Genomic DNA, 12776 nt, shown 5'->3' with positions numbered 1-12776 from the left:
TCCCAGGGCGTTCCGGAGCAGGGCAGCTGGACTACGGGAAGTGGCAGGGGGAGGGCGGCAGTAGGAAACTCGGGGATCTGGGTGCAAAAGCCCAGGGATAGGAGCTGCAGGCATGCTGCGTCCCAAGGCTTTGACTCAGGTGTTAAGCCAGGCCAACACTGGAGGCGTCCAGAGCACCCTGTGAGTGCGGACCGAGAACCCGAGTGGCGAGCACTGGCGTGGGGCAGCGCGCGACTCTCCGAGGGAGGGGTGGGGAAGGGAGGAGGTGGCAGAGGGAGCAGCAGCTCGGTGAACCGGCCGGAGGGCCCCTCTCGAAAAGAGAAACCGACGTAGTGGGTGCTCGGGGCACGTTGTAGCACACTCAGCCCAGACGCTTGCTTTCTAGAAGGGCCAGTGGCGGGAGTTAGGATGGGAGCCCAGGCGTTTGACTCCCCGTCCTGAGCACGTTGATATCCCTCCTGCTCCTTCGCCAGGCTGCTGAATAACGAGGGATCTCTGTTGGCCTACTCCGGTTACGGGGATACGGACGCCCGGGTCACCGCTGCCATCGCCAGTAACATCTGGGCGGCCTACGACCGGAACGGGAACCAAGCGTTTAATGAAGACAATCTCAAATTCATCCTCATGGACTGCATGGTATGGAGAAGGGAGCCACTTCCTCTTTCTCTAAGGGCATCCCCAAGGGGCGACCTGGACCCCATCCTGGATGGTTGGAGGGGCAGGGACAGGATCTCTGGAAGATTACTAAGAGTCGGTCTGCAGCAGCATTTATAATAGGCAGGACCCTATGCATCAAGTGGTGATGAGAAAGGAGTCCTGGACCTGAGGTCTGGCTGGGGTTCTGGTCTCTGCCAGCCACTTATCATTTGTGGAACCTTGGGTAAGTCACTTAACCTCTCTGGGCTTTCTTAACCACACCTCCAAGGTGAAAACAATAATCCCCATCACCACACCATGCACACAGGGTTGTTGTGATCAAATGAAAGGGTGGATATAAACTGTAGAGTGATATGCAGACACAAAGTGTTGTCATCTGAGATTGACAGACTCAGAAGCATGGCAGAGTCTCCAGACCCTAGTCCAATCCCTTCAGTTTACAGAGGAACGCGATGCAGTCCAGAAAGGGGAAGTGGCCATTAGACTGTGAACTTCTTGGAAACAGAAGCTGTCTCATTCACCTTTCTATCTGTTCAGTCAACAAATTTTTAGATCCCTGCAGTGTTTTCAGGACTGGGGAAAAAGTAGCAAACAAGACAGACAAAAACAACAGCCCTAATGCAGCTTACAGTCTTACATATGCCTTAAATTAAGTAAAATATGTATGTTCATAAAATAAGTTCGTAAATATGTTTTGTAACATATGTATGTAAGTGTAAAAAGTAGTATGTTAGGTATTGAAAATGCTGTGGAGAAAAAGCAAAAAGGAAGTGAGATAGGATGTTTGTGTCAAGGACTGTCTCACTGAAAAGGTGACATCTCATCAAAGATCTAAAAGATCTAAAGGAAGTTGGCAAGCCATGTGGCTCTCTGGGTTAAGAACATTTCTTTTTTTTTTTTAAATTTATTTATTTATTTTTGGCTGCATCAGATCTTCGTTGCTGCGCACGGGCTTTCTCTAGTTGCAGTGAGAGGGGGCTACTCTTTGTTGAAGTGCAGGGGCTTCTCATTGCGGTGGCTTCTCTTGTTGCGGAGCACAGGCTCTAGGCACTCAGGCTTCAGTAGTTGTGGCTCGTGGGCTTAGTTGCTCCGCAGCATGTGGGATCTTCCTGGACCAGGGCTCAAACCTGTGTCCCCTGCATTGGCAGGTGGATCCTTAACAACTGCGCCACCATGGAAGTCCAAGAACATTTCTGATAGAGAGAACAGTAAGTGCAAACGCCCTGAGGCAGAATGATGCCTGGTCAGAGATCAACAAAGTTGAAGTGGCTGGAGTAGCCTGAGAATGGGAGAGGTTAGTAGATGAGGTACCCAGAGAGGCAGGGGGTGCAGCACCTGGTTCCAAGCACACAGTGGATGCTTAGTGAAAGTTTGCTGAACCAAATTGAAAAAGCCCCAAGACTGAACTCTCCAGGAAGGATTTCCACTGTAACTCAGCCACCTACCTCTTCCTCATTCCCTCCTTAACCAAGGATACTAGTTCCACTGATGATTCCTAGAGTGCCTACCCTAGAGCTGGTGCTATAAGGGCGATAGCTTTCAAATGTTCTGACCACAACCCAGCCATAAGAAATATATTTTAAGTCAGAGTCCAGTAAAACGAAAGTTTCGTGAAACAGTACTTCCCTTACTATATGCAATATACTTCATTTCTCTTCTTTTTTTTGGCCACGCCGCACAGCTTGCGGGATCTTAGTTCCCTGACCAGGAATTGAACCTGGGCTCCAGCAGTGATGGCGCCGAGTCCTAACCACTGGACCACAGAATTCCCCTTCTTTTTCTTTTAATGCTGATCAACTTCTTAATTGATCTGGGGTCAGTTAACCCTGGGGCCAAACCTACAGTTTGAAAAACATTACGTTGGGTAGTGAGGAGAAGTATAAGTTGGGTTACTGCTCTCCCCTTACCATAATGATAATAACTGTATAATAAGCCATAATAATAACATCACCCATCTGGACAGCCCTTTGCAGATACAAAACTCCTTCCTGTGTATTAGCATCTTCACCAGCTGGAGCGAGGTACAGGTTACAGAAAGAGTAACTGAGCTTCTGGGAGGTTGAGTTTCCCAGGGCAACTTAGTTAGTAGGTGGCTGTGCTGAGGCTGGAATGGCCTCAGAACTTCACGTCCAGGTCTGTGGCCAAAGTTCCCCAGCAGAAGCTCCTGCTGTGCCCAGGACATGGAAGGAAGATACAGTCTCTCTCAAGAAGAGCCCATGGGGGAAGCGGGGCAAAGGGTGCAAGCAGAGCATCACATCCCCTGATATCACCCCCACCAGGAGGGCCGTGTAGCCATCACTCGAGTGGCCAACCTTCTACTGTGCATGTATGCCAAGGAGACTGTTGGCTTCGGAATGCTCAAGGCCAAGGTGTGTATGTGCCCATCCCTGTAAAACCCTGGGTCCAGCCTTCATGCTGCGTCATTGTGTCCACTCCCATCCCCACCACCTTCCCAGAGTCGTTCTCGTGTCACCCAATCCATGTCTGGTGCGGGCTAACACTGGAGGCTGGGGGCTGGGGGCTCAGCATTAGGAGTAGACCTGAATTTAAGATCCCTCCAATGGCAGGCCTTGTGTGGGACTGGTTTCTCCTCCCTTTCTCGCAGGCCCAGGCCTTGGTGCAGTACCTGGAGGAGCCTCTCACCCAAGTAGCAGCATCGTAATGGGTGTTGGTGGAAGCAGGGGTTCAGAAAAGAGAGATGACCTTTTGGAGGGGCAGGGCCCCCTGGAGAAGCCTTCCTGGATGTGGAGGGTTGGGGGGACTTTGTTCTTCCCAAGAATAAACTTCAACTCCTGTCTTGTGTCTTGGCTGCTTTCTTGGATGGGGGGGAATCAGAGGAGATAGGAAGGAGCAGGGATTGCTTATAAGGTTCTTCATGTTTTGCAAGTGAGGGGCTTCCCACTCACTCCTTCTCCACGACCTCCAACACCAAAAGGTTATTGGCAGTGATGCCTCAGGTCCCTTGGCCTCTCCAGCGGTGTGACCTCACCTGGCCGCCGCCACTCAGAGAAGAATCTTACCCACCTGTTGGCAAAACCTAGGGAGTGGGCTTCCCTGGTGGCGCAGTGGTTGAGAGTCTGCCTGCCAATGCAGGGGACGCGGGTTCGCGCCCTGGTCCAGGAAGATCCCACATGCCGCGGAGCGGCTAGGCCTGTGAGCCATGGCCGCTGAGCCTGCGCGTCCAGAGCCTGTGCTCCGCCACGGGAGAGGCCACAACAGTGAGAGGCCTGCATACCGCAAACAAAACAAAACAAAACAAAAAACCTTGGGAGTGAGCTGAGAGGAACAAGGGGTTGGTGGGGGTCATGTTGGACAGAGAGAAAACAGGGCGTGGGAGTTCAGTGTCCTTCAGTCCTGAAGTCCCTTGGGGGACACCTTTTCTACTCTTGGTTGGGAGAGTGCCCCCTAGTGGCCTACAAGGGCCACCCCTTCCCTCTTCTCCAGGCATTCACAAGCTCACACAGACCTTCTCCAGATCAGGAAGCCCTTTGCAGACAGGAGGGCTTCGCTCTGAAGCCTCAGGTCCTGGGGAAGGAGTAGAAAAAATCCAGAAGTCCTGTCACTGCACTCAGACCCCTCACCTCATCTGCTGTTTCTGCCCCAGGTCTCCCCCTATCCAGCGTCCTTAGAACAAGGCTGGATGGGGAGCTACCAGCCCCTTTCCTAGTGCTGTAGGAAGGGACCCATCCCAGGCAAGCAGGTAGGTTGCAAGTTCCAGCTCCACCCAGGATGAGAAAATGCCCATCCTAGGCCCTGGGCTGTCAGGGAGCGGCAGAAGTTGCTATATCTAAGATGCACCTCCCAGAGCTCTGCGCTGCAGCAGGGTGACCCCAGCCCCTCCTCACGACAGCCCTTCCTCTTGTGCCCCCAGTTACCCCTCACCACCACAGGCTCTGCGGAAAAGCGGCAGGCCGAGTAGCTTCCTGCTCCCCAAGGGACTATTTCTCACTCACTGGTGGCTGGGCCCCCCATGGCCACAGGTCCCAGGAACCTAGCAACGCGAATTCTGTCCTCTCAGCTGGTTCTGTGAAGGTCCTGTCCCTGTCCCAGCTGCCTCCATTGTCACTCCCTTGAGCCTGCCTGCTGCCTGCTTGCAGGAGCCCAGGCTGAGAGCAGACACCCAACCTGTCTAACCTGTCTGACGTCATTGTCTCTCCACCCACCTGGGCCCCAGGTCTCCAGCCGCTCACTGTTCCTGTTCTCAGCTTCCGTCCTCTCAGCTTCCTTACAGCACCGCCACCTGCCAGAGCTGAGCCCCCCTAGGCCCTGGCTAGCCTGAAGTCGGCCCTCGATCCCTCTGGCTGCAGAAGTCTCTTTACTCCCGATGAGAGGAAGGCCGGATCCAGGTCTCTTGAGAGCTGAGGGTTGACGGCATTGAACCAACGCACAGACCCGTCACCTCTGCCCTCGAAGACACTTGTGCCCTCCATGTGGAGCCAAGATGGGGAACAGAAACGAGGAAGATTATAACTTTGTCTTCAAGGGTGAGTCGGGGTCCGTAGAGAAAGAGGAACGCCTGAGAGAGCCAGGAAGAGCACAACAGAGCCAGAGGCCCCTTCCTGCTTTTTAATCACTTAGCAGGACTTACCTCCTAGGGCTCATCATTCCTTTGGATAAGAAAGAAAGCCTAAGGAGTGGGGGAGGGTCTGTTTACTGGCGCTGCCAGAATGCTCTAGTAAATAATGCTGATCACCCCTTAATGGTACCAAGTTAGGCTCCTCTGCCCTGTTCCTAAGGGAAGCCCAAACCCCTAGGAATATTCAGCCACTGCAGCACCAGAGATGGAAGATTCCCTCCTGAGAAGAAGGGGAAACAAGCCAACTTAAGAGGAAGAAAGTCACCTTTCTAGGCAACTGTACAGGAAAGGAGAGATAGGATAGATCTATCCCGTCGTAGCGCTGGAGAAAGCCATAGGGAAGATGTAATGATTGGGAGAAGGGTCTAACAGAACCTGGAGGACCCCCAGCACCATGGCTTTGTCTGTCTGCCCCTTGGGCTCAAATACCAGCAACTGGGTTCAACTTGGCTGTCCCTGGAAGCCCGCATGTATCTTTCCTGCTCCTTTATCTCGCCCCTGTGTTTGGTCAGTCTAGTGTTCCCCACCCCCACCTGCACACCTCCTTCAGGGCAGGGTGGACTGGCTGCCCTATGGTTCCCTCTCCAGCCACCCCACCCCACTGCCTCTCCCAGCCTCGGCCCCGCCCTCACTTGAGCTGGGACTCTCAGTCGACCAGGGGTTGGGGAACCTGTACTCCCAGCATCTTCCCCAGGAAGGGAGACAGAGTAAGGGTTAGCAGTGGACTGGGGCAATACTACTCCTATTGTTTATTGAACCCTTGCTATGTGCCAGCCAGTGGCTCATTAATCACCATAACAACCCCAAAATTATCTTTCATTTTGAAAGCATGAGTTCAGATCTCAGCCCGGCCGTTTACGAGTTATTACAGGTTGGGGTCACTAGAAGCAGACACTGAGAAGTTTGGGGCGTAAGATGTTTATTGTGGCTCAACAGCAGTGAAAGGAAGAGGCAGGACGCAGGATTGGGCAGAGGGAGAAGTCACACTACAAGGCAAGATCACAAAGCCTTGGCCGAGGGCAGGCAGCTCTGGGTTCCCCTCGCCTTGCTCGGGTGCTGCGTGCAGACTGCCCAGGAAAGGTATGACCTCAGGTGAGGCTACCCTCTGCATCAGAAGCAGATGCTGAAGGAGCCAACAGCTGAAGGCTGTGTGCTGACTGCACTGCCTGCGGCTGGGGGCAAGTCCTTCCTAGAAGGCTCATCTGAGCAGCACAGCTCGTGTTTACCACACTAGCTGTGCCATCTTGTGCAAATCATTTAATCCCCCTGTAAAAATGGGGTGATGCTAATAATGGTACTTGCCTTATGGCATTGTTGTGAGGATTAAATGAGTTAATGTGTGTAAAGCCTTCAGGATGGTGCCTGGCACACAGTAGGCGCTCAATAAATGTTAACCATTAGCATCTCCATTTTACAGATGAGGATGAGACACAGAGCAAATAGCTTACAAAAGGTCACTAAGTCAGCACTCAAACCCAAGTCTGTCTGACTCCAAAGCCCTTGCCCTGAGCCCCTTTTGGGCCAGAGGATAGGGCTCAGAGCACACCCACTGGGAGGGATGAGATGGGGATGAGGTTCCCAGTAGGGGAGAGGCAGGAACACACACACACACACACACACACACACACACACACACACACACACACGCGTCCATACAACCTCTTATCCACACACACCCGTATAGCTCCCAGCTCTTTCCTGCACTAAACAAATAGGGAATTTTTAAAGTTGGAGGGGGCCTTTATAGGTTTTATAAACAGGGAAACTGAGACCCAGAAAAGGTGAGCCACTTGTTCAGGGTCACACAGCTAGTCAGAGGCTGAGTGGGGACCAGCACCCAGGATATGTGGTGTGCAGTCCTGGGGTGCCTGCCTGCCTTTCCAGAACCGTCCTGGGTAGCTCAGGGCCAGTGCGATTATGAGCTGTACTTACAGCAGCCCCACGTTCTAACCCCAGTCCCAACTCACCCATGGTGGGTAAGGCTGGGCCCTGGGTGCTGCCCTCCAGCCTAAAGGCTCTTCACGGCCCCGCTGGTGGCTCCTTGTCCCTGTAAACCTAAAGGTAAAAGCACTGTTCTACCAACAACAGTAACGACAGTAACAGTTTTGCACACTCACTATATCCTGGGCAATATCTCATTTACTTCTTGCAACAATCCATAAGATAGATGCCATTGTTATTACCACTTTTTCATAAGAAAAAGGTCAGAGAGGATAATAGCTTGCTGAGGGACACACATAGCTGGTCCCACACCCAGTCCCATGGTCTTAACCATACAAGACTGCCCCTTCTTGGGGACAACTGGATCCTAACTTCTTGTACACATACGTCCATACCTTTCCCCCACCTACAGACGTGTCACCTGCCAAACTTTCTCCTCACCCACACTTCTGTTCACACCTCTGCTCCCCACGCAGAGACACACAAACCTCCCACTTGTCCTTCCAGCTCGTATACATAGAAACACGCACAATGTTCTCATACTCCCCCACCCAGAAATGTGCAACCTCCCCCCAGGCCCCTACCCTCCCTCCTTCCTCACAGCCCTGAATGCCAATACCCACAAACAGCCCGTAGACGTCACTCCAGTCACTCCATCACCATATTCGCAGGTTGACTCTGCAGCCACGTCACAACACACCAGGCCTAGAACTCTTAAACGGCCTGTTTCAAACTCTCAGCCCTTCTGCCCCCCGATGGATGCATTCATGTAGAGTTGCAGACCCTAGCCTCTGCCAGGAGACCTGGCTCCCTCCTCAGTTTTCTGAGCTCAGCTCCCCTTTTCGGATGGGCAGACCCTCCAAGCTCAGCCCTTATCTCTCCACTCCTTCAGTGGTGCTGATCGGCGAGTCAGGCGTGGGGAAGACCAATCTGCTATCCCGATTCACTCGCAATGAGTTCAGCCACGACAGCCGTACCACCATCGGGGTTGAGTTCTCCACCCGCACTGTCATGCTGGGCACCGCCGCTGTCAAGGCTCAGATCTGGGACACGGCTGGCCTGGAGCGGTACCGAGCCATCACCTCGGCGTGAGCTGGGGTTGGGGGTCTCCTGGGGCGCGGGGGTGTTGGGGAAGTCAGGGCACACCTCTGGAGGAGAGGTGGAGGAGGAGAAGGAGGCAAGGACACTCAGCAGCAAGTTCCCTGAATGGGACCACAGGCCACTGCGCCCGAGTCAGGAGATGTGAGTACTGTGAGCTACGAACAGTCTGAGACAGGCTGCAGTGATACTGACTGCTGGACCTAAACACAAGGGTCATCGCCACCACTTACTTAAGTCTTTGCTATGTGCCCAGGAAGGTACAAGGCACTTTACATTGGGCATTTTATGTAATCCTCAAAGTACCACAGGAGTGGGGTGCTATCATTAATTCCTCTTTAAATACGAGAAGTTTGAGTCTCAAGCAGATGAAATCAGGGTGCAGCTGGGATGGGGGCAGGTTCCGCCATCAGGAGCACCCCCTCACTTCTGCACAGTGCTTTGCACTTGGCAGCCTTCACTGTCTAACCACAAGGTGAAGGGCTGGACCCCTCAGCTGCATTTTACAAAGACTCAGAGGACATAGAGGAACGTAGGTCTCCTGACACCAGACACAGAGTGTCTCCCAGTCAGTGTTAGGCCAAAGGTGGTGTGTGTGTGTGTGTGTGTGTGTGTAGTGGGGGACAGCACAGGAGTCAGGGGCTTTGTTTATACATACCCATTACTCTTGGACTGGTCACCTGACTCTTTTTTTAAAACGTTTATTTTATTTATTTATTTTTGGCTGTGTTGGGTCTTCGTTGCTGCACACGGGCTTTCTCTAGCTGCAGTGAGCGGGGGCTATACTTCATTGCGGTGCGCGGGCTTCTCATTGCGGTGGCTTCTCTTGTTGAGGAGCACGGGCTCTAGGCGCGAGGGCTTCAGTAGTTGCGGCTCATGGGCTCTAGAGCGCAGGCTCAGTAGCTGTGGTGCACGGGCTTAGTTGATCTGCAGCATGTGGGATCTTCCCAGACCAGGGCTCAAACCCATGTCCCCTGCATTGGCAGGCGGATACTTAACCACTGCGCCACCAGGGAAGTCCTGGTCACCTGACTCTTACGAGCCTCAGTTGACTCTTCAATAACATGGGAGTAATTAGATACCACCAGTCTGAAGAAGCTCCATCTAACTCCAAGAGTGAGACTGGATGCTTGCAAGGATGCCTCAGATGATAGGGGAGATTTAGCTAGTCCTAGAAAGATGGCCATGAGAGAGAAGACACTGTGGGTCAAGATCTTAGAGGTGGGACATCTAGGAGGCTGTCTTGACCAGAGCCCTGGTATACATTGGTGAATAGCAGGGGCTAAAATCAGAAAAAAAGACCTGGAGAAGTGGAAGGGCTAGGAAGGAGGAGGGAGCCAGTGGTTTTGGAGAAGGGAGGTGAGTCTTCGGAGGCTCCAAGACCAGTATCCCTGGAGGGTGCTCAGCTTCGGACATGGGAGCTTTGGGCTGCCCTGTGCGGTTTGGGTCTCTGGACTCTAGTTTTCATATTTCCCCATCTCTGGTACTAATCTCTGGCTTTTGGCTTGAGGGCTCTGCTCTGAGGCTGGGCCTGATGGCCCTGACCTTGCCTCTGTCCACCCCACTACCCCCCACCCAGGTACTATCGTGGTGCGGTGGGGGCCCTACTGGTGTTTGACCTAACCAAGCACCAGACCTATGCCGTGGTGGAGCGCTGGCTGAAGGAGCTCTACGACCACGCCGAGGCCACGATCGTCGTCATGCTCGTTGGTAACAAGAGTGACCTCAGCCAGGCCCGAGAGGTGCCTACTGACGAGGCCCGCATGTTCGCTGGTGAGAGCCCACCGTGACCCAGCCTGACTCCTCCAGCCCTGCCGATGCAATCCCAGATCCCACCTCCCCAGCCCCTGTTCCCACCGTAGGGCTCCGGCCTGGACGTCCTCCGCAGGATCCCCTACCTCTATCCCATCTTCCTCAGAATCTCCTAGACGCTCCCCTCTGTGACCCTGTGTCCCTCTTTATGTCCCACCACTTGCCCTGAGATTGTCTTTATGGGCAATTATTCATAGTTGGTTTTAGGACAGCCCACCCTGCAATGCTCAGAGATCTTAAGTGTAGCAGGTGGGCTCCCCTTGACCACCGGCAGTCACACTTTCCCCAGGCTTTCTGGGGTTTAGAGGCAACAAGATACAGTGGTTAAGGGTGTAGGCTGTGGAGTCCCATGGCCCAGCTTCACATCTCTTGGCCAATGACTAGCTGTGGGACACCAAGCAAGTTCTTTATTCATTCTCTCTGTTTCTGGGCTTCAGTTTCCTCTTCTATAAGAAAGGGTTAGTATTCAAACCTACCTCACAGGTTGTTTTAAGTTTTATATGAGCTACACATGCCAAGGGTTTAGTGCATAGCAAATGTACATGGTAAACATGAAGTAAATATTATTATTATCGCGTTGGCCCTCCACAGCTAATGGTGTGCTTCCTTTCCTGTCAGAAAACAATGGGCTGCTATTCTTGGAGACCTCGGCCCTGGATTCCACCAACGTTGAGCTGGCCTTTGAGACTGTCCTCAAAGGTAGAGCCCCTGCCATTCGGCAGGCACCCCATCCCAACCGTGAGCCTCTGTGGACAGTGTGAGGAACGCAGACACCCAGCCCTCGCCCGCCCCAGCTGATTCCTCAGCCCCTCTGTCGACCCCCAGCCTTCTTAGAGCCTCCCTAGTATGCCCCCCACCCCCTCAGCTAGAGCTTAGGGAAATAAGCAGAAGGCCACACTTACCAGGGAGCTGAGTCTTAGCCCTTCTCCACCCACGTAAGTAGAAGGGACCCAGGTGCCCAAACTCCTCTTCCTTCTAGCAGAACCCCCGGTGTTCAGAAAGGGGCACGTACAGTGTGTATGCGGAGGGCGGGCTCTAAATCTTCATCTGACCTGACCACTGCCCTCTGCCCTCACAGAGATCTTCGCCAAGGTGTCCAAGCAGAGGCAGAACAGCACCCGGACCAATGCCCTCACCCTGGGCAGTGAGCCGGGCCCTGGTGAGAAGAGGGCCTGTTGCATCAGCCTCTGACCTGCCCCTGCTGGCGCTCTGGTGTCCCCCATTCCCACCCCAGATCCAGGAGCTTTCCCTGCCCTGTGGTTCCAGATGTCAGAGTGGCTGGTCCCTGTTCGCAGCCCTGCAGAGCTCTAAGGTCTTCATGCGCTGCCCCTCCTCCCCACATATCTCTATTATCGGTCACCCCCTCACAGACTAGGGCCCCCCAATAAAGCTGTGTTTTGTATCAAGACCTGGACATCCTGCCGCTTCCTTGTGCCTCCCCTTCATCTCTGGCCCAGTTCCCCTCCCCCTCCCCCTCCCTCCATCCTCCCCACCATACACTGCCCCCCAGGGCCAGCTGCCTCTGGAGTCCGGGGACAGTGCCAAGGGGGTGGGAGGGGCCCGCCCTTCCCTCTGCCAACCCCCAGGGCAGGTAGGGGAGGGAGGACAGCATGGCAGAGAGGGGGTATTTGGAAGGCAAGACAAAAGGAAACCATCAGCGGGTACCATCTGGTGCCCAGGGCCCTGGTGCCAAGAACTGAGGGCACTCCAATGCCAGGGGTGAGGGGAGGAGGCGGGAATCAGGGCTAGCCCTGTCTGTGTGTGCTGGGGAAGGGGTTTTAAGCCTGGGAGGTGGCGGGTCTAAGTGTTCCTTCCAGGTTTCTGCCTGACCCCGAAGAGGGGGTGTGGTGTGTAGGGATGGATTGAACCTGGTGGGGATGAGTGGGAAGTGTTGGGCTCTCAGCTCTCTGCCCCTTCTCCATCGAGTCCACGAGCTGGCTGTCCGGGGAGCGTCGAGGTCACCCAGCCTCGCCTTCCCCTGTTCTGCAGGGCAGAGTGGAAGGAGGTCTGCTGGCACCCCCAAGGAATAGAAGGCGGTAAATGGGGAGAAAAAAGAGAGGTTGAGCACTTGGCGACGCAAGTAGGGAACTGTGGAGAGCAGACAGGAGCCATCCACTTCCTGCAAGGTGAGCAGGGTCGCCCAGAATCACACCAGGGAAAACCCCACTCACCCCAAGGTGGTTCAGACTCGCATGCAGAGAAAAGAGGCCAGAGCCTTAAGTAATAATACTTTTAATAAAATTAAGTTCTTAATAGCACATTTAATACATTAACCCTCCCCCTTCTTGGTTTCTCTGTGTTTTGTGCAACATCACTTTGACTTGATTATTCATGGGTCCGTTTTTTTCCCGCCTTTATTTTGCTTTTGAAACGTTTTTCCTTGGTGGATTTGTAACGTGTCTTCACTAGATGCCTCAAATTAAGTCTGACCACAATCCTACTCTACTTTCTACAGTGGAGAGACCACTCCCCCTGCCCCAGGGCTGTCTCCCCCCACCCACCCTACCCCACCCGTACCCTCGCGCGGGGAAGGGGAAGCCCTCCCCACCCCAGACGCTACCTTCCCAAACTAGCGGGGTTTCTAGGACAAAAAGAGCAGGGGGGATATCTGTCCCTAGGTGGGGTGAGAAGAGTAAACTGGGGAGAGGGAGATGTGTGTTTGGGGTCTAGGGCCAGGGAGCGGCATGAGTCA

At 53.7% G+C, this 12776-nt stretch overlaps 2 protein-coding genes across 2 annotated transcripts; both read left to right on the top strand.

Moving 5' to 3' along the window:
- The first annotated feature begins 40 nt into the window (after nucleotides 1-40).
- LAMTOR2 (late endosomal/lysosomal adaptor, MAPK and MTOR activator 2) lies at nucleotides 41-3452 on the top strand. Its single transcript, XM_082861918.1, has 4 exons — nucleotides 41-180; nucleotides 474-636; nucleotides 2937-3026; nucleotides 3263-3452. The coding sequence occupies exons 1-4, from the start codon at nucleotides 113-115 to the stop codon at nucleotides 3317-3319; spliced, it is 378 nt and encodes a 125-aa protein (XP_082718044.1). The 5' UTR covers nucleotides 41-112; the 3' UTR covers nucleotides 3320-3452.
- A 1428-nt stretch (nucleotides 3453-4880) lies between these two features.
- Nucleotides 4881-11447, top strand: RAB25 (RAB25, member RAS oncogene family). Its single transcript, XM_082832479.1, has 5 exons — nucleotides 4881-5141; nucleotides 8067-8262; nucleotides 9852-10045; nucleotides 10703-10783; nucleotides 11163-11447. Exons 1-5 carry the CDS (start codon nucleotides 5099-5101, stop codon nucleotides 11273-11275), a joined length of 627 nt encoding a protein of 208 aa, XP_082688605.1. The 5' UTR covers nucleotides 4881-5098; the 3' UTR covers nucleotides 11276-11447.
- The last annotated feature ends 1329 nt before the right edge of the window (nucleotides 11448-12776 follow it).

Source organism: Leucopleurus acutus, assembly GCF_964270905.1.
Source record: "Leucopleurus acutus genome assembly, chromosome: 2".
Classification (NCBI taxonomy): domain Eukaryota; kingdom Metazoa; phylum Chordata; class Mammalia; order Artiodactyla; family Delphinidae; genus Leucopleurus; species Leucopleurus acutus.
Note: the sequence above shows the minus strand (reverse complement) of the source record. Positions and strands in the feature narration are given on the sequence as shown.